Below are 26,230 nucleotides of genomic sequence, written 5' to 3'. Positions count from 1 at the left end.
GGCTGAATTGAGGGCGCTCGCCCGAGCCCATGGGTTGGCGTCGGGTTCCCAGACCGTGCCAAATTCAGTGGTGGAGATCGCCGCTGCCCAGGGTAGATCGCCCCCTAAAGGCCCAACTCCTTCAGAGGCCCAGCCCGCCCAACAACGCAAGAAGCTCATCCTCAGGAAGCCAAAGAGGAAAACCCCTCAGGTGGTCCATGAGGATGAAGAAGAAGACGATGAGGCAACTGAAGATGGCCTCATCACCAAAAGAAGGAGGGTGGCGCCTTCCTCACCACCTGCTCCACCTCCCCCTCCAACATCAACACCGCCCCCTCAGCCAGCTCCGCCTTCAACACCGCTTCCTCCCTTAGTTCCTGCATCACCAGTCCAAGCAGTTCCCTTGGCAGCTGCATTTCCTGTGGTTGAGGCTGTCGAGCCCAACTTTATGGAGAACCCCCCGAGCGCCTCCACGCCATATGTATCTGCTGGAGGGGGTCCTCCTTCAACCGCCTCAACCGCGGAAGCCGCACCAGGCGAGGATGAAGGTGCTCACAACTCGCCTATCATCATCACCGAGTCCCCCTCGTCGCCACCACGCCAAGAAGCTCCCACCCAACAGCCAACTCAAGAAGGCGGTGGCGAGAACCAGCAACAGGCTCCCCTGATGCCCCCACGAGCAAACCTCTCCCTTGAGGTCAAAAGGGTGTGGGAACCCTTCTCAGCAAAACTTAAGATGATGGCAGAGGATTTCCCCTCCATCATATCAAAAGCTGTGGAGAGTTCCAGCAAGAAGCTCCAGGATGACATCTCCGTGCTCCAAGAGGAGAATCGCCTAATAAGGATCGAGGCGGAGAAGTTATCCTGCAATCTCATGCTCGCGGAGATCGATCACTCCCGAGTGGAGGATGCTATGAGCACCGAGCTTCGGGTGGCACGCAAGGAGGCCACCGATCTACGCCATAAGGTGCAGCTCTTAGCTCAAGAGAAGATCGAGCTGGAGAGCAAGCTGGTCCCTTATCGCGTCAAAGTGGCTGACCTGGAGGCGTCGATCAAAGCAGATGCCGCCAAGGCAAAAACCCTTGAGAAGAGGTCAGCAGATCGGGAGGTCTTCTTGAGGACAGTTGAAAAGGAGAGAGACGACACCATGGCCAAGCTCGCCGAGGCCAAAAAGGAAAACGAAGGAATTGCCGCAGAGCTGGTCCAAGCGCAGGCAGAGAACAAGAGGGTTATTGAAGACCTTCTTCAAGCTCGGGAGGAAGCTGAAGAACTGAAGCAGCAGAATGAGGGGCTCAAGAAGCAGATTGAAGAACTCGAGCTGAGCTCCGCCCAAATTCTCGCTGCTGGATTCGACGCCGCCTTGGAGCAGTTCGCCTGCCAATATCCTGATCTGGACCTCTCCATGGTGTCTCTGAACAACGAAGTGGTGGACGGGAAGATTGTTCCTTCTGAAGACTAGCTGCTTCCCTCCATCCATGATTCCTATGCTTTCTCCTTTACATATACTTAGTTGTAATAAACTTTCCCTTTTTCTATACATTTATTTTGAACTGATGCTACTATGTTATGACATCTCCCGCTCCTTTACATAATCTCTCTTGTCAACTTTATCTTCCTCGCATGAATCTCTTAGACGAAATTAACTTAGCAACTCCACGAGCGCAATTGTATACTGACTGCTTCGAACCATCAGCTTTCGAACGATAACATTCAAACATCTTGTAACCTCAAGGTAATGAACCTTAGCGCGAAATCACTTTTCAAATAACGAGCTTCAACCCAACTAATGACTTAAGACATAACTCACCTGATCTGCCTTATCAAAACGGGCCTTGGCCTCTTGCCATCGCTTGAATTTCTCCTGGTCGCCAAAGAGTCTTGGCGATACCAGCTTCCTCTTGCCTTCACAACTTGGCCATTGTTCCTTTATCTGGGGGTAGAGGCGCCTTTCGGATCCTTCTCTACCTCCCTGAGCTTCAGAGCAAGGAACCGGGTGGCTGGGCGTTCTCTTCAAACCTACCTTAGCCACCCTCCGAACTTCTTCCACCCTTTACACCATACCTGAACTCGTTCGAGACGAGAAGGATTTTATCTTGCCTGAACTCGCTCATCGGCGAGAAGGTCTTTAACTCGCCTGAACTCGCTCATCGGCGAGAAGGTCTTTATCTCGTGCCTCTACATTGCCCCAGGGGCTACATCTTCTCTCCCCCAGAAACACTGAGGACTTTTTGCTGGTGCCTCTACATTGCCCCAGAGGCTACATCTTCTCTCCTCTGGAAGCACTGAGGACTTTTACTGGTGGCTCTACATTGCCCCAGAGGCTACATCTTCTCTCCTCTGGAAGCACTGAGGACTTTTTACTCTTCCTCGCCTGCACTCGCTCGACGGCGAGGAGGTCTTTATCTCGCCTCAGGACGCGCGAGGGCGTTGAGGTCTTTTAACTGGTGCCTCCGATCGCCGAAAGACGATGTGGACTTTAAACTTTAACTGATGCCGCCAATCGCCGAAAGACGATGGGGACTTAGAAACTTTTTAGAAAGCATGCAACATAACTCCAACTCGCCTTAAATCACATATAAGTGACAAGGTCTTTCTTTAAAACTTTCGGAAAACAACAAGCATGCAATCTAAAACACTTTAAACTTTGAAAACTCTTCTTTATTGGGCGGCCTCATTAAAAACCCTCCTTAGGGAAAAAAGAGTGCCCCCTCCAAATTGTTTTAACAAAAACATTGTAAAGCTCTTCGTGTTTGTTTTTACTTACAAAGCTCTTAACTGTAATATAACTTGAGGTGCGTGGCGTTCCAAGTGCGAGGAATCGCCCCTCCTTCCAATGTTTCTAAACGGTAGGCGCCGTTCCCGAGCGCCTCGGTTATTCTGAACGGTCCTTCCACTTAGGCGATAGCTTGTTCTCCATCTCGTACTGGTGGGCCTTCCTCATCACCAGGTTGCCTTCTCTGAACTGTCTTGGCATCACCTTCGAGTTATACCTTCGCTCAATCCTTCTTTTCACTGCCTCAGCCTTCACTCTTGCCTCCTCCCTAACCTCATCCAGCAAATCCAGATTCAGCCTTCTTTCCTCATTCGAGTCTTCCGCTACAAAGTTCTGGAATCTCGGCGAGCTCTCTTGGATTTCCACTGGAATCATTGCGTCGCATCCATAGACCAGGCTGAATGGGGTCTCATGGGTTCCTGACTGCTCGGTGTTGTGGTACGCCCAGACTATACGGGGTACCTCCTCAGCCCAGCTTCCTTTGGCTTTCTCTAGTCTTCTCTTCAAGCCTCTGAGTAGTACCCGATTGGCTGACTCTACTTGGCCATTCGTCGGAGGGTGCTCGACAGATGCAAATACTTGTTGAATTCCCACTCCTTCGCACAACTTCTTCAACAGGTGACTTGCAAACTGAGTCCCGTTGTCCGACACCAGGCGCTTGGGCACACCAAACCGGCACACAATGTTCTTCCACACGAAACCCTCGATCTTGTGTCCGGTGATCTGGGCCACTGGTTCTGCTTCGATCCACTTGGTGAAATATTCAATCGCCACCACCAAGTACTTCATCTGCCTGATCGCCAGCGGGAATGGTCCCAGGATGTCGATTCCCCATGTATGAAACGGCCAAGGGCTGTAAATCGACTTTAACTCCTCGGTAGGTGCCTTGTGCCAATCAGCGTGTTGCTGGCATTGCTTGCAGCACTGCGCATACTTCTTGCAGTCTTCTCTCATCGTAGGCCAGTAGTAACCTGCACGAAGGGTCCTTGCAGCCGGAGCTCGACCCCCGACGTGGCTTCCGCATATCCCTTCATGGAGCTCGGCCATGATTCTTGTACATTTCTCGCCATGCACACATTCCAGGAGTGGGTGAGTGAACCCAAACCTATACAGCTCGCCATCAATCATTGTGAACTTGCTAGAATTCTTCTTTATCTTCCTAGCGTCCGTCGGATCTAGCGGGAGGAGGCCATCCGCCAGGTATCGCTTGTACTGCGTTACCCAGGTGTCTGGCTCATGGGTAGCGCAGACCTGTGCCACGTTCACCTCCTCTTCCTGACGTGCCCTTACTCTCGGCGACCTCAAGGTCTCTTGAGTCAAAGGCCTGTGACTCCTCACCGCTTTCTCCGTCGATTTGCTTATCTGAAGAACCAGGTGATCTGCCACAAATGCTCTAGGCGTCTTCAGAGTTTCTTGAATCACCGTCCTCTGCCTACCCCCCTTGCCTAAACTGGCGAGCTTAGCTAGCAAGTCAGCTCGGGCATTCTGCTCCCTGGGCACATGCACCACTTCAAAGGAGACAAAGGAACTCTTCAATTCCTGTACATACTCCAGGTAAGCCGCCATTTGTGGATCTTTAGCCTGGAACTCGCCTGTTACTTGTCCCGTGACTAACAGCGAGTCACTCTTAGCCATCAGCACCCTAGCTCCCATCTCCTTGGCCAGCAATATACCGGCGATCAGCGCCTCATATTCTGCTTGGTTATTGCTGGCCTTGAAGGCAAACCTCAAGGATTGTTCAATCAGCACGCCGTTGGGTCCCTCCAAGATGACCCCAGCACCGCTACCCTGCTGGTTCGACGATCCGTCCACTGAAAGCACCCAACGGAAGTCATCCCCCTCAACTCGTGTCGCTTCAGACGAGAGCTCGACCACGAAGTCTGCGAAGATCTGCCCCTTGATCGGACCTCGGGGCTCATACTTAATGTCGAACTCCGACAGCTCCACCGCCCACTTCACCATCCTCCCAGCAACGTCGGGCTTCTTCTAGACCTTCTGAATGGGCAAGTCGGTCATCACCAATATTGTGAAACTATGGAAATAGTGGCGTAACCTCCTTGCCGAAAAGACTACTGCCAGTGCAGCCTTCTCCAGGGCCTGATATCTCGTTTCGGGGCCCTGCAACACCTTACTAAAAAAATAAATGGGCTTTTGAGCCTGATCTTGGTCCTGGGCGAGCACCGCGCTCACCGCCCTCTCAGTTACAGCAAAATACAACCTGAGAGGGGTTCCCACCAGCGGTTTGCACAAAATCGGCGGGCTCGCCAGATACTCCTTAAGCTTGACGAAGGCTTCATCACACTCCTTCGTCCAGGCAAATTTGTTATTCCGCCTCAAACATTGGAAATATGGATGGCCCTTCTCTCCGCTAGCCGACACGAAGCGAGACAGGGCGGCCATCCGACCTGTAAGCTGTTGTACTTCCTTCACGGTGGTCGGGCTCCTCATCGCAAAGATGGCAGCACACTTATCAGGGTTGGCTTCTATTCCTCTCTCAGTTAAGAGGAACCCCAAGAACTTCCCAGCCTCCACGCCAAAGATGCACTTCTCGGGATTCAGCTTTAACCTGAACTTGGCGATCGTAGTGAACAACTCCTCCAAGTCCTCCACGTGCTTGCTCTTCTCCGGCGAGGTAACGACCATGTCATCTACGTATGCTTGCACATTTCTTCCCAGCATTGGTGCAAGTACCCGATCCATCAACCTCTGGTACGTGGCCCCCGCGTTCTTCAGCCCAAATGGCATCACCTTGTAGCAGTAGCACGATCTCTCGGTCATGAAGGCAGTCTTTTCTTCATCCATGGGATGCATCTTGATCTGGTTATACCCCGAGAAGGCATCCAGGAAACTCAACAACTTACACCCTGCAGCACTGTCCACCAGGGCGTCTATGCTTGGCAAAGGATACGAATCCTTTGGGCAAGCCTTGTTCAGATCGGTGAAGTCGACGCACATGCGCCACTTCCCATTGCTCTTTTTCACCAGCACGACATTAGCTAGCCACTCAGGGTACTGGACTTCCCTGATATGGCCTGCAGCGAGGAGCTTCTGGGTTTCGTCTCTAATCGCCTGCCTCCTCTCCTCGTTGAACTTCCTTCTCCTCTGGTGTACCAGTCTGACCTGATTGTCCATCGCCAAATGATGGCACAAGAAGTCGGGATCGATCCCGGGCATGTCCGAAGCGGACCATGCAAACGCATCCAGATGCCGCTCTATCACCTTGGCGATCTGGTCCTAGAGCTCAACCTCCAGAGATCTCCCCAGCTTGAAGACCTTTCCCCCGATCTCTCTTTCGAGCCACTACTCGACGGGTTTTGGTCTGGTTTCTCTGGCGATCACCGCCCTGGCGATTCCCAGCTCCCTCGCTTCCTCAAGGTGATTCCTCGCCTCTTCTTCCTCCAGACCGTCGTTCCCCTCCCCCAGCTCAGCATCCACCATCACCACGTCGCTTCCGGCGGTCTCCTCTATTACCGTCGGCTTGGGCTTCACACCAGGAGGCGGGGTGGTTGTCACATAACTCACAGACCTCTTGTTCTTTAGGCTATTCTCATAGCACTTCTTCGCTTCTTTCTGGTCGGATTTGATGGTGATCACCACCCCCTCCATAGACGACAGCTTTACCTTCATGTGCCGGGTCGAAGGTACAGCGCCTATTCTGTTGAGCGTGGGTCTTCCCAGCAGAATGTTGTATGCTGAAGGAGCATTTACGACAAGGTACTTGATTTTCTCTGTTCTCGAACCCGCCTCATCTGTAAACGTAGTCCTCAACTCAATGTACCCCCTGACCTCCACCTGGTCACCAGCGAAACCATACAAACACCCCCCATAGGGCATCAGCTGGTCAAGGGGTAGCTCCAACTGCGTGAAAGTCGGCCAGAACATCACGTCTGCCGAGCTTCCTTGGTCCACCAGAACCCTGTGGACCTTCCTTCCTGCTGTGATCAGCGAGATGACTATGGGGTCGTTTTCATGAGGCACAACGTCCCGAAGATCTTGCTTTGTGAACGTAATGTCCACGTCCGGCGAGTGGTCCTCAAACATATCCACCGTCATCACAGACCTCGCGTACTTCTTCCTCTGTGATGCGGTGCATCCACCACCCGAGAAACCGCCTGCAATGGTGTGGATTTCTCCGTGGGTAGGCATCTCGTGCTGCTGAGCCTCACCACCTGCTGGATGGGAGCTCGACGCGCCCCCTGTTCTTCTATCCAGCAAATAATCATTTAGGAACCCGCTCTTGACCAGGTCGTCGAGCTGGTATCCTAAAGCTAAACATGAGTCGAGGGTGTGGCCAAAGCCCTGGTGGAACTCACACCAGGCGTCTGGCTTTGGTCCCAACACCTTGTCGCCCACCTTCTCGGGCGCCTTCAGCCGAGCTGATATATTGGGAATGGCGATCAGATCCGCCAACCCCATGACAAACTTGTGCTTTGGCGGGCGATTGTACTCCCGACGTGCGGGTTAAGAGCGGCCTGGGCCCCTGCCTTTGTTCTTCCTTGGATCGTAAGGATGGCGAGTCCTCTGATCCCTCTTGGCTGCCGCTGTCTCCAGCACCCTCTGTGGCTGGATCTTGGTCTGGGCACATGGCCTAGCGGGAGCCACGCTTCCCCTCTTCTCGGCGACCTCACTTTCATCGGCGATGTGGGCCACCGCGAGTCGTCTAACCTCAGCAAACGTGGCGGGGTGAGCCCTAATCAACGCCTCACAGAAAGGTCCCGGCAGCACGCCCTTCTTGAATGCGTAGACCAGCATCTCTTCGTCCTTGGCTGGTGAGCGAACCATCTGCGCCCCAAAACGATTTAAGTAGTCCCTGAGGGACTCTCCCTGGTACTGCCTTATGTCAAACAGATCATAAGACACCCTAGGCGGCGCCTTGTTCACTATATACTGCTCGACGAAGATCTTCGAAAACTGTTGGAAATTGGTTATGTGACCTGTAGGCAGGCTCACAAACCATTCCAGCGCCGTTCCCTGGAGTGTGCTCACAAACATCTTGCAGTACACGGCGTCTGATCCTCCTGACAGCATCATCTGCGTATGGAACGTGGTGAGATGTGCCTCAGGATCCTCCACGCCGGTAAAGACAGCCTTCACAGGTACGACACTCGCAGGGATAGGCGTGTCTGTAATCGCCTGAGCGAAAGGCATAGGGAAAACGCGAGGCGGCGTTGACGGCGCGACCTCTTCAGCGACTGGACGCCCTCGCTGCTCTTGAAGAGCTTGACGCAGTTCCTCAGTCACTCTGCTAAGCTCGTCATTCCTGGCCCGAGAGGCGACCAGGTCCTCGTGCATTCTTGCCTGCTCTATGCGCGAGGCTTCAACATTCGCCTGCAGCGAACGCATGATTTCCACCATCTGCGCCATAGTCATGGCGCCTTCAGCAGCAACGAGCGCAACTGGACTTGAACGGTTGCTTCTCATTTTTCTCATGAAATCCTGACGAATCATAGAGAGCGATGAACAACACCTTCTACAGCGACGATCGATTCGGCGATCAATCGGTCAGAACTTCGCAAAAACTTCGAACAGCCTCACGAACACAGCAAACCTTCACAGAAACTCACAACTCCACCAAAAACCAACGCTTCTTCCACTAAGATCCAAACGAGCAACAGAACTCAGATCTTACCGGTTAAAACTCGCGCCAGCAGCAAAAAACCTCACCTCACCGAACAAAAACTCAAACGAACGGTGGAAAACGCGAAACTACCGAACAAAACATAGATGAATAGCGGAAAATGGTTGCACCAGCACACAACCAAACAAAAACCGCAGAAACCTCCAAGAACTCACGCTGTGGATGGGAACAAGTTTTACACGGCCACAGGGTGGGCGCCTGATAATCCTGCCTATTGACCAAAACGCTGGAGCTTTGCCTCGTCAAACTTGGATCGACGTATGTGCCGTGTTTGCCTCCGTCCTTCACCGCGATCCACCTCAAGAACCTGCAAAAGACGAAACGGCGCCGCTGCGGCCGATCACGCTCCGACGCCCAAGTCAGCGACTGAACCACCAATTACTTAAGAGTAAAACTCAAGAACTCTAAGGAGCCGTGACCAGTTCTCTCTCAGTGTACTCAAGACTCGCAAGCGTAAAGAAAACAATCTGAACCTGCGTACCTCAGAAGTTCGTTGGAAACTCTTATATACCTGGGCACTTTCTCTCTCCTGGCAGTTACACATCTGGACACGTGGCTCGCATCCAGCTGTACACGTGCCTTCATCTGGAGCATCCTTGACTTGGGTGCTACTTCTGACTCTTCTTTGGCTAAGTTACTTATGCATGATATACTCAGTGCATAGATGCCTTGGAGCGTGATCTCTTCTGGATGGCGAGTTCGGGTGCCTTAGTACACACCTTCCCTGTGGTCTCGCCGGCCGCCTTCATGATCTGCACTACCTGTTTCACCGTATATGTTCAAGTAAGCTGTCCCCCGACCTCATCCTCTGGCCAGATGGGAAGTGTCTATTTGCCTTCATCTTCGGCGATGTCCTTGTTTCGGCGATCTCTAATCACGTGGTCGCCTGGGTTCACATCTGGCGACTTCATCTTCAACTCGGTGACCGCCGGTTTAGGTATGATGGAGATCGGAGCACGCTAACTTAATAACTGGCGACTACGCGAACCCCCCGACTTCCTCCCCTTCTGCCAGCCAGGTGTCCCATCCAACACGCCTATATAATAGCTCGACACCACGTCATTACTCCCGACTACTAGGGCGGTACACCTTGTAACAGTAGCACAACCTCTCAGTCATGAAGGCAGTTTTCTCTTCATCCATATGATGCATCTTTATCTGATTATACCCCGAGAAGGCGTCCAGAAAACTCAGCAACTTGCACCCTGCTGCACTGTCGACCAGGGCATCTATGCTTGGCAAAGGATACGAATCCTTTGGACAAGCCTTGTTCAGGTCAGCGAAGTCGACGCACATACGCCACTTCCCGTTGCTCTTCTTCACCAGTACGACATTAGCCAACCACTCAGGGTACTGGACTTCCCTGATATGGCCTGCGGCGAGGAGCTTCTGCGTTTCATCCCTAATTGCCTGTCTTCTCTCCTCGTTAAACTTCCTTCTTCTCTGCCGCACTGGTCTGACTTGTGTGTCCATTGCCAAATGGTGACACAAGAAGTTGGGGTCAATTCCCAGCATGTCTGAAGCAGACCATGCAAAAGCATCCAGATGCCATTCTATCACTTTGGCGATCTGGTCTTGGAGCTCACCCTCCAAAGATCTTCCCAACTTGAAGATCTTGCCCCCGATCTCCCTCTCGAGCCACTCCTCGACGGGTTTGGGTCTGGTTTCCCTGGCGATTACCGCCCTGGCGATTCCCGATTCCCTCGCTTCCTCTGGGCGGTTTCTCACTTCTTCTTCCCGTTCGGCGCTCTTTCCCTCAGCCTCAGCATCTATCATGGTGACATCGTCGCCGTCGGCGATCACCTCCGTTGCCGAAGCAACAACTCGCCCCTTCGTCGGCCTGGGCTCCACACCGGGAGGCGGCGTCGTTGTGATGTAACTTACTGACCTCTTATTCTTCAGGCTATCTTCATAGCACTTCTTCGCCTCCTTCTGGTCAGATCTGATGGTGATCACCACCCCCTCCATCGATGGTAACTTAACCTTCATGTGCCTGGTTGAAGGCACAACTCCTATTCTGTTGAGGGTTGGTCTCCCCAACAGAATGTTATATGCTGAGGGGGCATTCACAACGAGGTACTTGATCTTCTCCGTCCTCGAGGCCACCTCATTCGTGAACGTTGTTCTCAGCTCAATGTACCCCCTGACCTCCACCTGGTCACCAGCGAACCCATATAAGCATCCTTCATAGGGCCTTAGCTGGTCAAGGGGTAGTTGCAGCTGCGTGAAAGTCGGCCAGAACATCACATCTGTCGAGCTTCCTTGGTCCACCAGCACCCGGTGGACTTTCCTTCTCGCCGTGACGAGCGAGATAACTATGGGGTTGTTTTCGTGAGGCACAACGTCCCTAAGATCCTCCTTTGTGAACGTGATGTCCACATCTGGCGAGTGATCCTCGAACATATCCACTGTCATCACAGACCTTGCGTACTTCTTCCTCTGTGATGCAGTGCATCCACCACCCGAGAAACCTCCAGCGATGGTGTGGATCTCGCCATGAGTGGGCATCTCATGCTGCTGACCCTCACCACTCGCCGGCTGGGAGCTCGACGCACCCCCCATCCTCTTGTCCAGCAGGTAATCATTCAAGAAACCGCTCTTGACCAGGTCGTCGAGCTGGTATCCCAGGGCCAAACATGAATCAACGGTGTGACCAAAACTCTGGTGGAACTCACACCAGGCGTTTGGTTTTGGTCCTAACACCTTGTCGCCCACTTTCTCAGGCGCCTTAAGCCTGGCTGCTATGTTGGGAATGGCGATCAGATCCGCCAACTCCATGACAAACTTGTACTTTGGTGGGCGATTGTACTCCCTGGGACGCCCTGGGCCCCTTCCCTTGTTTTTCCTTGGATCATAAGGATGGCGAGTCCTCTTATCCTTCTTGGCCGCCATCGTCTCCAGCACCCTCTGCGGCTGGATTCTAGTCTGGGCTCGCAGCCTAGCACCCACGGTGGGCGCCTGATGATCCTGCCGGTTGACTCAAGTGGCGCCGCTGCGGCCGATCGCGCTCCGACGCTCAAGTCAGTGACGGAATCACCAAAAATCTAAGAGAGAAAAGCTAAAACTCAAGGAACCGTGCAAAATCTCTCTCAGCGTACTCAAGTGTTCTCAAAGCGTAAAGAAGTGTTCTAAACGCGCGTACCTCAGAAGTTTGTTAGAGTTCCTTATATACCTGTGCATTTTCTCTCTCCTGACGGTTACACCTCTGGACACGTGGCTCGTATCCAGCTGTACACGTGTCACCATCTGGAGCGTCTTCTATTGGAGCGTCACTTCTACTCTTCAGGCTGTTCGACTAAGTTACCCATGCAAGGAGTAACTCGATGCATAGCTGCCTTGGAGCGCGATCTCTTCTTAGTGGCGAGCACGGGGTGTCACCATGGACACCTTCTCTATGGTCTCGCCTGTCGCTATCATGATCTGCATTACTTGCTCATCGTGCATGTTCTGGTAAACTGTTCCCTTGCCTCGACCTCTGGCTAGGGAATGATCATCTGGTAACTTCGTCCTTCGTACTCGTACCCTTTGAAGGCCCTAATCAAGCCTTCCTGACCTTTCGGCGATGTCCCCCTTTAGGCGGTCTCTGACCACTTGGTCACCTAAGCTCACATACGGCGACTATGATACAAGCCTGGTGACCGCCGGTTAGATATGCTAGAGATCGGAGAACGCCATCTTAACGATTGGCGACTACACAGACTTCCCGATGTACTTCCCTTCCGTCAGCCAGGTGTCCCGCTCAACACGCCCATACTATCACTTGTTGCCATGTCACCACTTCCGACTACCTGATCAGTACAAAATCAAAAGCCTCCAAGAAGAAAACAAGCGAATGAAGAAGCTGGTCAAGGGGGTGCCGTCCCTCGCCATGACCAACCAGGCCGGCAGGTCCCACGCCACCGGTGCCGGCCTCCAGGCCGAGAAAGACACGAAAAACGACTTCACTCTGGAAATGGATGGGGAGTCCCATCCTAGCAAAACAGTCAACGCTACCGCCCCGGCGTCATCCGTTCACCGACCGCGTTATGGATACCCCCCTGCCAGATAAATGGAAAGGTTTCAACAGGGATCGGTACGATGGAACGACCGACCCAGATGAACACGTAGACGCGTACACAACACACATGAGCTTGTATACCACGGACGACGCGGTCTTTTGCCGAGTCTTCCCCACCTCTCTAAAGGGAAGCACTCTTAGCTGGTTCACCAAGCTTCCAGCAAACTCTATAGATTGTTTCGAGACCCTGATAGCGAAATTCGATGTCCAGTTTGCAACAAGCCGCCCCCACCATCTAACATCCATAGCACTGGTCGGCATTCGCTAGGAGAAGGGAGAGTCCCTCAGAACGTTCATCGACCGGTTCAGCAAAACCGCTATGAGTAATCGCAACCTCTGTCCCGAGGTGGCGATGCACCACATGCTGACCGCCCTCAGACCCGGCCCGTTCACCGATAGCCTGTGTATGCAACCTGCTACCAACCTCGATGACCTTAGACGCCGAGCGGCGAAATTCATGCAGCTGGAGGAACTTCGCGAATTCAGGAACAACGCCCGGGCCAAGGCGAGCGGAGAAAGGAAGGAGGACAGGCAACGGCAAGGAAGGTTACGAATTGGCCGAGACTAAAAAAGGGACAATCGAGGACCCCGCTTCTCCCGCTACACGCCTCTGACCGCGGATAGGAGCAAAATTTTGTAAGAGGCCCTGAGCGCTGAGCTGATACCACCGCCCCGAAGGGCCTTGAGCCCAGAAAATGTCGACCGCAGCAAAAGGTGCCGGTACCACAAGAATACCGGCCACTCTACCGAAGAATGGCAAGCCCTGAAAGATAAAATAAAAGAACTCATTCAAGCCGGGCATCTCTGACGCTTTGTGTGTGGGACCCGGGAAACACGTCGCTCCCCGTGCAAGGAGCAAACGCCTAGGAGAAGAGACCGAACCCCCCAGGCCCACGAGAGGGCGATAGGCGCGGAGACCGACGGGGACGAAGGGACGACCCCCCACAAGCCGACACTCGCAGGGGCCGAGAGGTAATTAACACCATAGCCGGAGGGTCCGGTGGCGGAGGCAGTTCCAACAGCGCACGCAAGAAGCACCTACGTGCCATCCACCTAGTAAACCTCGTCTCCGCCCGGCCGAGGATGCCACCAATCACGTTCACGGATGAAGATTTCAAGGGGATAGACCCAACACAGGACGACCCCATGGTGATATCGGTCGACATCGATAACTTTACGATCAAAGCCATGAGAATCCCGGAGGAGGAAATGACGCCCTACAACGACCACGTGGTCGGCTTCTCGGGGGAACGCGTAGGAACGAAGGGTTACATAGAGCTATATACAACATTCGGCCTTGAAGGGGCTAGCAAAACCCTCAAGATCAGATACCTGGTCATAAACGCCAACACGTCCTACAACATCCTCCTCGGCAAGTCGTCCCTCAACAAGCTCGGAGCGATAGTCTCCACGCCCCACTTAGCAATGAAATTCCCTTCCCTCTCAGGCGACATCTTGACGATCCACGTAGATCAAAAGGTCGCCCGAGAATGCTACGCCGAAAGCTTACGAGTTGAACCCACACAACAGAGGTCCAGCAGCAGTCGCTCACCCAAGCGAAAGATTGCCGGCCGTGGAAGAAGCCCTCACCTGTACTCACCGCAACCAAAGAAAGCCATCACCATGGCAGATCTGGATCCCAGGGAAATCAAGCCAAGGCTCGAAGCCAAGGACGAGCTGTGCCAAGCCGAACTCGGTGGGGAGGACCGATACACGAGCATCGGCACAGCAATGGCCGCCGCCGATGCGGATTTCGTTCACCGAACTCTCAAAAGGAACGTAGACCTCTTTGCTTGGACGACTGCCGACGTACCGGGTGTCCATCCGGACATCATTACCCATCGCCTTTTGGTGTATACGTAGTCTACCTGGCCATGTCGGAGGAAGTGATCAGCGCCGCCCTTGTCCAAGAAGTGGACCACGAAGAACACCCGGTATACTTCGTCAGCCGGACGCTCCACGCAGCCGAGACCAGGTACCAAATGATAGAGAAAGTGGCACTAGCCCTGGTGCTGACAGCGAGGAGGATGCGCCCATACTTTCAAAACCACGAAATCAGGGTAAGGACCAACTATCCTATATACAAAAATTTTTCTAAACCCGACCTTGCAGGACGAATGATAGGGTGGTCGGTCGAGCTTTCAGAGTTCGACATCAAGTATGAACCGAGGGGTGCCATTAAATCCCAATGCTTGGCGGATTTCGCCGCCGAGCTCCCCAGAAATCCAGAAACCTCGGCCAAGTGGGTCCTCTACGTGGACGGCTCATCCAACAAAACGGTTTGTGGTGCCGGGGTCGTCCTCGAGGGGCCGGGGGACTTACTGATTAAGCAAGCCCTCCAATTCTCCTTCAAAGCAACGAACGACCAAGCAGAGTACGAGGCCATACTGGCCGGCCTCAACTTAGCAAACGATCTAGGCGTGCGGGAGGTCACATGCAAGAGTGACTCCCAGCTGGTCGTAGGCCAAATCAAAGGAGAATTTGAAGTCAAGGAGCCCCTCCTCCAGCGATATTACCACACTGTCCGCAACGTCACAGCCAAGTTCGACACGGTGACGGTCAAGCAATACCATGGCAGGAAAACGAGCGTGTCGATGCACTCTCACGCCTGGCATCCTCGAAAAAACAAAGCCATCACCGATCGGTCGTCCAAGTGCGACTAGCACAGCCGAGCGTAGGCGACGCCGAATGTATGACAATCACCGAGACCCACAGATGGATGACGGAACACGGAACATGCCAATCGGGGGAAGAAAAGAGCATCAGACGGCAGTGCGCACTATACACCATGATCGGCCAAGACCTATACCGTAGGGGGTACTCAACACCACTCCTAAAGTGCCTCACCAAAGAACAATCCCAATACGTGCTACAAGAAATCCACGAGGGGGCGTGCGGGAGCCACTCCGGAGCCTGAACGATGGCGGCCAAGATAATCCGTGCGGGGTACTACTGGTCGACCGTTCATGGAGATAGCGCTAATTACGTCAAGAAATGCCAAAAATGCCAAGAGTTTGGCCCCCTCCACCACCGAAAACCAGAAGAACTGCACAGCATGACATCACCCTGGCCGTTCGCCATGTGGGGGATGGACATCAAAGGCCAAACGAAGCACCTGCTGGTCGCGGTAGACTACTTCACCAAGTGGATAGAGGCCGAACCACTAGCCACCATCACTGCCCGAAACGTCCAAAATTTCGTGTGGAAAAACATAGTGTGCCGATTCGGCATACCAAACTCGATAGTCTCCGATAACGGCCGGCAGTTCATCGACCAAGGCCTTATGACTTTCTACAACGACCTCGACATCAAATCCCTCACAAGCTCCGTTGAGCACCCACAGACGAACGGACAAGCCGAGGCGGCCAACAAGGTTTTATTGAACGAACTAAGGAAGAGGCTCGGCACTGCCAAGGGAAGATGGACGGAGGAGCTGCCCGAGGTCTTGTGGGCATACCGCTGCACCCCACAGTCCACCATGCAAGAAACCCCCTACAGCCTCACGTACGGCACCGAGGCCATGATACCGGTAGAAGTCGGGGAGCCATCCATCCAACGCCAACTCTTCGACGTATCCCTAAACAAGGAAAGCCTGGCGGTCGGCCTCGACCTCTTGAACGAGCTCAGAGACAAAAGCAAGATACGAGAAGCGGCATGCAAGCTCCGAGCGTCCAGAAGGTACAACTCAAAGGTCCAACCCAGAAGCTTTCAACAAGGCGACCTCGTATGAAGAATGCGCAGCAACGCTAGGAAGTCGGACGGCAAGTTCTCGTCAAACTGGGAAGGACCATTCCGAATCCGAGAAGTAGGAGAGGGGGGGCTTATCACTTGGAGCATCTATCGGGAAAAATTGTACCTAGGACGTGGAATGTCACGCACCTAAAGTTTTATTTCAGCTAAGCATGAATAAAATACACGCACTCTTTCCTCGCCCGACCGATCCATCGGTCGAAGAGGTTTTAACGAGGCATTTCATACATGGTGTATATAACGAATGACACACACGACACGCCCAGGACGTAGCCTTAACCGGCATACCCTCCCGTAACCCACACGGCACGGCCAGGACGTAGCCTTAACCGGCATACCCTCCCGTAACCCACACGGTTCGGTCAGGATGTAGCCTTAACCGGCATACCCTCCCGAAACCCGTACCTATCTCGGCCAGGACGTAGCCACAACCGGCATACCCTCCCGGTACACACAACGTTAAGATCAAAGTCCGTTACAATCACTTGGTTGATTTTAATTATCACGAGTCACTCAGTTGATTTCATCTACCGACCGATTACTTCGTTCTTTATACTCAGTTAAATTTACCAACGTTTAAGTTTAATTATTCCAACCCACTCGGCTCGTAAAGGCCCGTTCGTCCGGAATAGCATAAAAACAATTAAAGGAAAAACCATTCTCTTAAACGAAAGAGGTGGGGGCCACACCCCGGCCCCAAGGGATCGAAATAAAGGAGACCGCCTAGTCTACAATATTCAAAACGGCACTGGCGGGATCGGCTTCATCAGCGGGCTGGCCGGCCTCTGCGGGAACCAAGCGGCCTTCGACGACCTCCATGTCTTGGTCAAATTGACCGGAAGGAGGAGGACCACCATAGAGTACCGCGGCCTAGCGGACGGCCAGGTCGAAGCTCTGGTTAATAAGGACCATGGTATCTTCCATGGTCTTCAAAACCTCGGCCTCGGCCGCCTTCTTCCCTTCGCGCTCGGCAGCGACCTCTTCTCCCATCAAAGCGACCCGATGGTCGGCCGCTTCCAACGCCTTACGGAGACGAGCAACCTCCGCGGCCTTCTCAGCATCGGCCTTCTCCAGCTCGGCCAGCCGGTTCTGATGCAACTCCAGTTCGGCAGCTTGCGCACACAACTGTTTCTCATAAGTTGTGTTGGCCTCCACGGCCTGCTTCAGGTTTTGACCCGCCTCTTGCAGCTCATGCTCGAGGCGGGAAAGCTCCTCTACTCGGCCCCTCCGAGCGTCCGCCCCTCGCCTGGCCAGCACCAGTCCCCGACATATCATCTCAATGCCGCCATTGAGAAGATCGCCCTCGGGGATCGATTTGATTTCCCCCTCAAGACCAGGGGGCAACCTAAAGAAGATGGCCCGGCTAAAGGATCGGTCGCCCCCCAGAGGCCGGCACGGGCATCGCCACCGCCGTTGGAATCGAGCGGTTGAAGTCGTCGGTGGGTGGGGAAGCATTCCTGGCCGACCGGCTTGGAGGAGGCGTTGGCATCTGTCCCGCCTCCCGCACGGTGCGGGCGATGTTCCCGCTCTCGCGGCCGCGTTTCTTTGAGGGCCCCGCCCGGGCACCCTCCTCTGCACGGGGCTTGGCACTGGTGGGCCCCCTCTTCTCGTTCAACTTGTTTTTGAACGAATGTGGCATCCCGACAGCCTGAGGGATTTCTCTCTTCGCGATCTCTGCAAATCAAACAACAAGGGACCGGTCAGCACAAGTACGACAAACAAAACAAACCATGCGTGAAAAAAGCATACCCTCGAAAGCCTCCGCGCAATCGGTTGCATTGTACAGCGACATGAGCGGCCGGGCGGGGAGCTTCCTGGGGAGGTTATCAAACAAAGAAAAAATGAGCCGCTCATGCTCGCTCGGATACACTGGCCTCGGCCAATCCGTTATCTTCGTTGGACTCCTCGACCAAAACAGCGGGAAACGCGACTGACCAACCTCGTCAAAAAAGTAACGTGTCCCAGCTGGCTCCACGTACACTTTAAAGAACTTTTCTTTAAAGTTCTTATAAGAGGCCGTGAAGGGCTTGAACAACACGCTACCCGCCCGGCTGACCAGCGATTGCCAACTGGCAAGCTTAGTCGGCTACGACGAGTAAAAATGAAGAAAGCAGGAGGGAAGAGGGCGCAACCCAAACGTCCGACAAACAATACGAAACGTTTGCATAGACGCCCACGAGTTGGGTTGAAGCTGGGTCGGAGCCACGTTGAGCTCCTTCAAAACCCCGGCCGTAAAGGCATTAAAGGGAAGGGACACATGGAGGTCCGCAAAAAGACAAACATACATGAAAAAAAAGGGAGGCTCGGTGGATGACTGCTCCCTATACACACGATCCTCCAAAGAGCAAGGACCAAACGCCAACAAGGATTCCTCGGCCGAAGCCTTCAAAACGGGAACCTCGTCCAGAAACTCAGCAACGGAGGCATCGGTATAAAAAGAGGACGACACCTCACACACCCGGGGATCAACCCAGGTCGGCCCCACATGGGGTCGGGGCCCCTCAAAGGGGGCCGAACGGTCCGACGCGTTACCAGCGTCTTCCCTTACCAACCTCGGAGAATGGACACTCTCCACATCCCCAACCGGGGAGGCTCGGCCGGAAGAAGAAGAAGAAGAAAAAGAGGAAGAAGACGAAGAGGACGACGACGAATAAGCAGGGGGAGACTCGGAAAGAGCAGACATGACTAACCTTTAGACGAACGAAGAAGGCAACTGAGATCGGTTGGATTGGTTCAAAGAGTCGGAGCTCAAACAAAGATAACGCGTAAAACACTACTGTTCCCAGCCCCTATTTATAGCCCGGAAGGACCTCGGAATTCCAAACGTCGCAAAAACCTCACCCATTGGATTCGCTTGATCCAACGGTTCGCATCACTTGGCGCCTAGAAAAACCCCTCATAAATGCGCGTCACGTCAATCGCTCAGGCGCCCCCAAAACATCACTTCACCCATCATTACACAATCCGCCCGAGGCCCATTCTTCAGACTCTTCGGCTGTACCATCTCTCAAGCCTGCGAGGCAACTGTACCGGGATGACCGACCGGTCTATTGACCCGGTCAACCCATGCGTCAAAACCATACTTTAAGGTACGAGGTCGACCACGTGTCATATGTGGCCGACCGACACAAGGTGCTCAAGTCAATGGTTGACCCAATTAGCAAAGGTTAACTTATGGTTTGGAAACGACTTAATCCAACCCTAATCGCTAAACAACCCCCTAATCCGGCCCAACAGCAAGGGCCCATCAAGGTAATATAAATATCACACATTCCAAGGAAGAAGGTACATCATTATCTACAGTATTCTAACCAGCCGAATACGATACCCCACTGACTTGAGCGTTGGAGTGCCATCTGCAGGTACCCCACCAGCCTGAGGAGCCGTTCGGCGAAGAAGACTGAAGGAGGAACGTGAGACACGACCGACCGAGTGACATCTGAAGACAATAGTTCTCCCAGTCCCCAACCTAGTTCGAGAACAGGTTCTATTGGTGAAAATCCTAACCAAGCACTTCTCCCTCTTCCTAAAAGGGCTTCAAAGATACTGGTTGCTGGAAGCCATGCTGATAATCTAGGATACCAATGTGGTGGTTGGACAATCGAATGGCAAGGAGTTACTGGAAACAATGTGACTACGGGTATATTATAGATTTCTTCACAACTTTTTTCCCTTTTGTATAGTTTGGTAAACATACAATATTGATAAGGCCTATGTGATTTACAGGTACAACAATCCTCAGTGCTATCAAGAACACAGTTCATAATGATACCGAGGTAGTCTACAAGGAGAATCCTAGTTTGAACTATGTCAAGTCTAATAATTTTTCATATGCCATTGTGGTAGTTGGGGAGAAACCATATGCTGAAACAAAAGGTGATAGCTTGAATTTGACAATCTCTACACCTGGGCCAGAAACCATAAGAATGTGTGTGGAGGAATCAAATGTGTTACTGTGATCATCTAGTCGTCCTGTGGTTATACAACCATATGTTGACAAAATTGAAGCTCTGGTTGCTGCTTGGCTTCCTGGTACTGAGGGAAGTGGTGTGACTGATGTGTTGTTTGGTGACTATGGTTTCAGAGGCAAACTTCCAAGGACATGGTTCAAAACTGTTGATCAATTGCCAATGAATGTTGGAGATAGTCATTATGACCCCCTTTTCCCCTTTGGATTTGGCCTTAAAACCAAACCCCACAAAACCAATTAGGAATTGAAAATTATATATGTACTCTGTAACTTTCATCCATTTACTATTCCTCCATCACGTTTCTTGTTTCATTTTCTATTTAATTTTGGCAAAATACATTACTATTGTCCTATTTATCTTGAAATTTAAAAAATTATGTTCTTGAATGCTTACATGTTTTTCAACTATAGTTGTTAAATAAATCAAAGATATGATTATTGATAGATACACTGGTAAAAAAACCTGATCAAATTTTAATATAAAAACAAATTAGAAAGAAGTGAACAATTACTGAAAGAACATCATTCTAGTAAATCAAAGAAGACAATTTTACAGCAAGATAGACGGTTATTTAGTTAGAATTCATATAGAACTAGATTTTAATTCTGAATCGTTTAAATATACTTTTCATATATATATATATATATATATTATATGATAAGAGTAATAATATATTATATTTTTAATATCATAATATATATCATTCTGATTTTGTATGGAAATTAATTCCTTACAAGTGGCATTATTACAATAAGCTTAAATTAATTATTATTGTGATGTTTTTCCATTTGAAATACTCAATTTTAATCAGTATCCATTTGAATTTTTTTTATGGAAGTCTTGTTTTAAAAGAAGAAAAAATCACCGTTATTTAATTTTACATTTGAAAAATTAAAATCTAAAGTTTTGATCTAAAATTTCACACTAAAAGAACTGAAAAGCTAGATAAAAATTTAATAAAATAAAAGTTAATAGTTAGATTTTTAAAATAATTTGAAATCTACTACTGTATGATATAAAATACTAAATATGAAATTATATGCTAGATTTAGATATATCATTTTGAAAATTAAAATTTTAAAATTTGAATTGAAAGTGAAAGTTCAAAATTCAATGATATTTTTACTGTGTTTTTTTAATGTATTTTTTTTTTAAAAAAAATTAATGTTATTAGGTAGTAGGAAAAAGATAGAAAATAAATATTCTTCTGAATTTGAATTAAAAACAAGATAAATTTTAAAATAAATTTATATAATATTGACAGAAAACTAATATAGGCATCAGCGCATAATAAGAGAAATTGTTAAAATATATGAATTTTAATGCAATACAAACACATTAATGTAATAATTGAACATACAACAATGCTACGAGATAAAAATAAACTTTAAAGATATAAAAGTAATATAATAAAAATTTGTGATTTGATCGTGAGTGTATTTAGATTAATTAAAGTATTGTAAAAAGGAAATAATCAATTTTGAGAATTTTTATTGTTAGGATTTTTTACAAGTTTAAGGGATTATAGCGAGTTATGACAATAGTTGTAAGGATCTAGAAAATAACCTTAGAGTAGAAGTGGTATATTTTAAATGATACTGAATATTTTATTATTAAAATGAAAATGACATATAAATAGAAAATTCAGTTATTCAGGTTTCATTTTAAAATAACCACCATCTCTATAAGAGTTTCATTTTTCCTTTCTCTCCCTTCTCTTTAAGATTTTGATCTCCTCGCTCATCAGTTTGATGATCGGAGTATACCATTAGACTCCTGGCAGCGAAGACTACCAGACTGCTCGATCAGAATTTTCAGTTTTGTTCCTCTTTTTCCTTTTCTCCTTTTCTGTAAGATTCTGACTTCCTCGCTTATCAGTTTGGCGATCGGAGTATGCCGTTGGACTCCTGGTAGTGAACCTAGGATCAAAATATCAGATAGAGTAAGTTCCTTCTTGGCCCCTTTTTCTTTTGAGTTAATTTTGATCTTATTAGATTTTGTATGGGTTAATCTTAGATTTTGTACGGGTTAATCTCTGTTAACTCAAGGTCCTAGTTATATAGTTAGATTTTTATTAGGACTCTGTGGTGCAGGTTAATTATCTTTAGGTTTTTGGTAGATTTGGAGCTCTCAGTGAGCATCAGCTAAAGTTCAGGTAAGGGAAACTAGTCTTATTATTTTCAATGAAAAAGATTATGGATTTGGAGGTGACGTGGTCACCAATTTCAATTGTTTTTGCTTGCAGGATTTTGTTGAAACTGTTTGAGATTGAAAGTGTTTGAGATTGAAAGTGTTTGAGATTGAAAGTGTTTTGAGATTGAAAGTGTTTTGAGATTGAAAGTGTTTTGAGATTGAAAGTGTTTTGAGATTGAAAGTGTTTTGAGATTGAAAGTGTTTTGAGATTGAAAGTGTTTTGAGATTGAAACTGTTTTGAGATTGAAACTGTTTTGAGATTGAAACTGTTTTGAGATTGAAACTGTTTTGAGATTGAAACTGTTTTGAGATTGAAACTGTTTTGAGATTGAAATGTAAAATTTAGATATAGTAGATGATGTAGAATGTATATAAGTTTGGAATTGAATGAATTACTGTATTTGAAAAAGCTTTGTGATGATTTGTTTCTTGACAATTTCAGAGCATATATATTTTGAATATTTCTTGATGATTCAGTTTATGAGTTGATTATTTTGAGAGCTATGTTGATGGTAATCTGAATTCTGGTGTTTTTGAGATAAGTTATCAAACTTTAATTTTCATGTTGTGCTTCCTCATCCTTTTTATTAAATACTGTTGTTGGATATAGTTGTAGTTGGAAGATAATTTTATTTCATTCTCCTTTTATTGTCTCTCTTTTGGGATAGTAAAACTTGATGTTATTTAGATACACTTTGGAATCCTTTTGATTCAAGACATTTATATGATTAGTGAATGAATTGTTGGGTGTTTTGGAAATTCTAAATTGTGGAATGATTTGATTGTTTGATGTGGAAGATTTTAATGTTTAGAATATATTTTTAATCAAAACATAGTATTTTCAGGAAAGAAAATACCGTGTTAAGATTGTTTAGGATGTGCATTGACTGGGGATTCGTCTAGAAGGAGATATCCTGACTCTCCTGAGATAATGAAATCATATAGATGAAGTTATTCTGGTGGTGAGAGTCGAAGGAGGTTCATATGAATGGGTAAGTTGTTTGAAAGATAACTAACTTGACCTGTTATATGAGTTAACGCTGTCATACTAGGAGAGATATGATATTGAGATTTTTATGTGCATAACTGTGTGGATTTCACAGTGAGGTAGTATGACAGGTGCAGATCTCTGAGTCTAAGTCAACGCACGAGTCTTCCGGAAGTAGAGTCAAGAGTCTATGTGTTGAGTCAGTAGAAGTCCGACATATGAAATATGAATTTTATGAATGTAATAGCCACTTGATGGTTTGAGAAATCGTATGAGAATGGATGAATTATGCTTATTAATTTAAAATTTGAATTATATCAAAACTTTTTATATAGATAGCTTACCCTGTTTGTGTTTGTTTCTTTATCTGTGATGATCGTGTTTTACACGGGAGCAGATGAGATTGCAGGTAATAGAGCTCCTTAGTGAACAGCTGGAGAATGAGATAGTTTTATTTGAATGCTTTGTTTGGTTGTTAAAACTTTTGATGTATATATTAAATCCCTATGAAGAGGGATATTTCTTTTGAAATACACATATGAGAAAATAGTATATATATTATTCGTAATTAGATATTGCTTGTTTTACTTTTATTTCATTATATATGGGTAAAATTTAGGATGTTCCAATAGTTAAAAAAATCTATTAGTTAAAAATTACGATAAAATTTTTCAAACATAACAAAATCTAAAATTATTTTCAGTATCAAAAGTTAAATTCTGTTTCAAGAACAAAATATAAGCGGTTCAATTTGTAATTTGTTAATCAAATATATTGATTTCACAATCTTTTGGTATAAAATCAATGGTTCAAAATTGCGAAAAATTAAATGCATTATCTTATTCATTTATCTCTCTTGGTGGTAGAAAACAAAATCAAATCAAAATCTTCAATCTTTTCAAGATTTGAAAGGTATTTTTAACAGAGGAGACACACTTTGAATTATTATAAAAATTTACCATGTGTTCATAACAAACCTTATCTTTTCTAAAAATTATCATATTTACAATCTCAATCAATTTTGTTAGATATTATTCAGTTTATCAAATTAAATCTAGGAATCAAAATCAAAGGTCATCATAGGTTCTTCTTTTTAATTAGCGCATTGTTTCACACCTCATTCTTCTTACTATATATTATTCACAAATACACAACCATCAAATCAATCACCGAGTCTTGTAGTAAAACTCTGCTCTTCACAAAGTTCATGTATGATTCAACCCTTTTCTTTTAAAAATTCTCAATTTGCGGTCTTCTAACACAATAAACTTCTCTTACTTACACAAGAAACTTCTCTTGCATTTGAAAACTCGTTTGGAAAACTAAGAAATCGCGCTTTCAACTTGGAAGCTATTTTATCTTCAAAGAAAATATTTTTTGTTTCTTGTGAAGAATAATTTCAGATTTCATCTTGTTATGATTTTGTGGATTTATTTTTTCTTTTGTCCGTTTAGAGAAATTAACTCAAAATAAGTATAACCATATTTTAGAGGGAAAAAAATGTATTTGAGAACTTTTATAACTATTAACTTTGTGAAAATTATAATCGAAACAATGAACAAAACAAACTATTCTAGATTAAAATTTAGAACAACTGATTAGAAGTTTACATTTTTGTTAGCAATATCCGTTTCTGATTTTAATTTCCATGATTTAATTGCAGAGTGAGGAATTTATTATGTCTGGTAGTTTCCCTGTAGTGCTGTCTAAAAGGAAAGTGAGGAATTATTCACTCTCTTGGTCACCTAGTTCCAATTCAATTGGTGACAAACACCCTCAGTTAATGTCAAATTTTCAATTTTCAATTTGTCCATCAACTACCACTATTACTGCTTTTAAACCAAGAAATTTCAAGAGAACTCGAGTTGATGTAGAAGTGACTAAGTCCAGTGGAGACCATTTTGAAAATACCAAGTTACCACTTACAAAGAAAGTTTCACAGACTAACTTGTCAACTCCCAATGATGAATCGCCTCAATGTTGTTGGAAGAAACCTGATTCTGTCAATACATCTTATTATAATAGAAACAGCCGTTCAAACTATGCTGCAGTCGGTGGTCAGAAGTTGGATTCTTCAGTTAACAGGCCACAGTTCAGACCATATGACATTTGCTTTCATAGAAGAAGAAATCATGCTTTGATAGGAGCTACTTTGCCTGTACAAAACAAGGGAAGTAGAATTGAGATTCAGGAGGAATGGACAAAAGGGTTTGTGTTGAGACCTGGTATGGTTCTATTGAAAAAATTCATAAGCCATGATGAACAGGTACTCCATTTTAACAGTATATTGTTTTGTAATTCCTTTTACAATGCTTCACTTCACAACAAGCATTTTTCTACTCTTTATTGTTGGATTGTGGCATAATGCATTTCATTCATAAAAGGTTGCAGCATAACATTACTGTCATTAGGTAAACGTTGATTCTAATACTTTTAGGTGGGGATAGTGAAAGTTTGTCGTGAACTTGGTCTTGGTCTTGGAGGATTCTATCAACCAGGATATGCAAATGGAGCGAAACTTCGATTGAAGATGATGTGTCTTGGAATGGATTGGGATCCTCAGACCTATAAATATGGAAATTGATCCGATCGGTCATCGGTAGTTGATGACGTCAGCAACAGAGAACCACGTGGACCACTCGCAGGGTGACACGTGGACCAGGTGGCAGAGAGGTCAGGGGGACGATCGCCAAGAGCGGTGATCGGTGGTCAGTAACCAAGTGATCACCGACAAACCAGGCGGTAGAGAGGTCGGGGGAAAATTCATCCAGAACGGTGATCGGTGGTCAGTAGCCAAGTGGCCACCAACAGACCAGTTCTCAGACTAACGCCTGAAGGCAGAACGCGAAGAAACAAATAAACACTGATCAGTCATCGGGTG

At 47.9% G+C, this 26,230-nt stretch overlaps 1 protein-coding gene and 1 pseudogene across 1 annotated transcript; both read left to right on the top strand.

Annotated features, from left to right (window-relative positions):
- Positions 1 to 20,408, top strand: part of LOC137819563 (uncharacterized) — an 80,223-nt pseudogene extending 59,815 nt beyond the window's left edge.
- Positions 20,409 to 25,027: 4,619 nt separating this feature from the next.
- On the top strand, positions 25,028 to 25,933 carry LOC137815894 (DNA N(6)-methyladenine demethylase ALKBH1D-like). Its single transcript, XM_068619003.1, has 2 exons — positions 25,028 to 25,615; positions 25,787 to 25,933. Exons 1-2 carry the CDS (start codon positions 25,028 to 25,030, stop codon positions 25,931 to 25,933), a joined length of 735 nt encoding a protein of 244 aa, XP_068475104.1.
- Positions 25,934 to 26,230: the final 297 nt, after the last annotated feature.

The sequence above is a fragment of the Phaseolus vulgaris genome, chromosome 10 (assembly GCF_000499845.2).
Source record: "Phaseolus vulgaris cultivar G19833 chromosome 10, P. vulgaris v2.0, whole genome shotgun sequence".
Taxonomy (NCBI): domain Eukaryota; kingdom Viridiplantae; phylum Streptophyta; class Magnoliopsida; order Fabales; family Fabaceae; genus Phaseolus; species Phaseolus vulgaris.
This window is presented reverse-complemented; position numbering and strand designations above follow the sequence as displayed.